The 1,844-nt window shown below is 36.2% G+C and overlaps 1 protein-coding gene across 1 annotated transcript; it reads right to left on the minus strand.

The window, feature by feature from the left end:
• Positions 1-1,001: 1,001 nt before the first annotated feature.
• LOC111380413 (DDB1- and CUL4-associated factor 8-like) lies at positions 1,002-1,751 on the minus strand (the record flags this gene model as incomplete). The annotated part of the gene is made up of 1 exon (XM_023003971.1): positions 1,002-1,751. A coding segment is annotated over one exon (750 nt), but the record flags the coding sequence as incomplete, so codon positions are not given.
• Positions 1,752-1,844: the final 93 nt, after the last annotated feature.

The following is a 1,844-nucleotide window of genomic DNA, read 5'->3' on the forward strand; positions in this document are numbered from 1 at the left end:
TTTTTTTTTAATTTATTTTATTGTAGATTTATAAGATGGTTTATTACGAGCATCTTTTTTATATTATTTCACATTATTTTATTGGGCTTCACAGAGGTAAGCACCTCGGTTCCTGATTTAACCTTTCTAAACACAGGCATTGCCTACGTTTTATACAAGGTTTTCCAAACATAGACAACAGGTTTGACAAACATGTCATCCTCATCAGAAACAAAGATGGAAGGAGTCCCGTGCAAACGAATAATTTCTTTGAAAAAATAATTTTGAAATATGGCATCAGTAGAGTTTAAACAAGGAATGAACTAAACCATTTCTGAGAATTGGTGGTGTCCCTGAGTCAAGAAGGTCATCAAGTATATTTTAGCTAAAAACTAAACAAGGCTAAACAGAGCTATTCAACTTACGAGTTTTATGCAGTGGTGCAATTTCTTCGTCACTGGCACTACTATCTATTGGATGAGGAGTAACGCTTAATTAATAGTAGACCTAATACACAATTGATGTAGGACATAACATAGAATAAGAGAGATGGAAAGAGAGAATAGGAGAAGAAAATTAGAGCAGGAAATTCTGTAATCAGATTCAATATTAGTATTAGTATTGTGAATAAAATGAAAAACCTAGGCCCCTTTCACACAACACAGTCTTAATGTCTAAGGGAACTTCTAAACAAAACAACGAATAAAATAGCTTAACTCGTAAGTAAGACAAACTACTGAAATCTAGAATACACTAAATTTTATCCTATACTCTTGTTTCACCTGGGGTAGACTTTTAATTGTTTTCCGTCAATATCACTCCAAGTCAATGGGAACTTGAAAAAGATGATGTCTTCTTAAATTCTCCCAGATCAAATTTGTGGGATAGATATTTCCAGAAAAATAAGTCTAGACTAAAAAACACTGATCAACTACAAATATTGCACACTAAGCACCTGTGAATATTAGGAATTATGGCAAATATATATAGTTTGTGCTGAAAGCCTGAAGATAATCACATACCATTTCAATGTTTGTAGGTAGAGTAGCTCTATCAATCGCCTTTGGAATCCATATTTTTATGTCACTCTCTATTCCACTGCTGGCAAGATTCATAGTATGAGGATGAGGTTCAATACAATTAACCACATCCTTATCTGCTTCCATCACACGGATGAGCTTCCCGCCTTTCTTCTTCCAAATGAAAATCCGACCACAATCTGAACCACTCACGACATACTCACATCTAGGCCCATAGAAATTCACTCCCTTCACAGTCTTACAGTTCAGGTGCCCTTTGTAGACCTGGGGAGCAGCAGTTGTATTGCCATCAATGGCTGCTGGAGATGCAACAGAATTATGATCAGGGCTCATATCACCTGCATCGCTGTCATCAGAGACTGAGGATGTGGGAACTAGATCAGGTCCTAGTCCCATGTCCCCTGTAAAAAGATAGATGAACTCATTATTGTAAGATGCAAGAAGCTCTCTCTGATCAGAGAATGCCAACCCTGTAATTCCCACATTCTCATCACCAACTAAATGTGGGGGACAAAAGAAGTTGATGGGCTGACCAAACTCAGTTGATCCATCCCACTTATATTTGCGGATATCAAATAGTCGAGCAAACTGATCTGATCCTCCAACAGCAAAGAAATTAGGATTTCTAGGATCAATTGAAATTGTATTAAGTTGAATGACAGACTTGTAATTCTGAGGGTGAACAGATTGGCAAGTAAAAAGTTCTGTAGCAATTGAAGTTCGCAGATCAATCTGTGGAATATAAAATGACATCAAAACATTAGATTTGTACATTTTGGGTCAGAAAAAGATGATACAAATAGGGTAAGATAGTAGAAAAAAAAA

The sequence above is a fragment of the Olea europaea genome, unplaced genomic scaffold, assembly GCF_002742605.1.
Source record: "Olea europaea var. sylvestris unplaced genomic scaffold, O_europaea_v1 scaffold21390, whole genome shotgun sequence".
NCBI lineage: Eukaryota > Viridiplantae > Streptophyta > Magnoliopsida > Lamiales > Oleaceae > Olea > Olea europaea.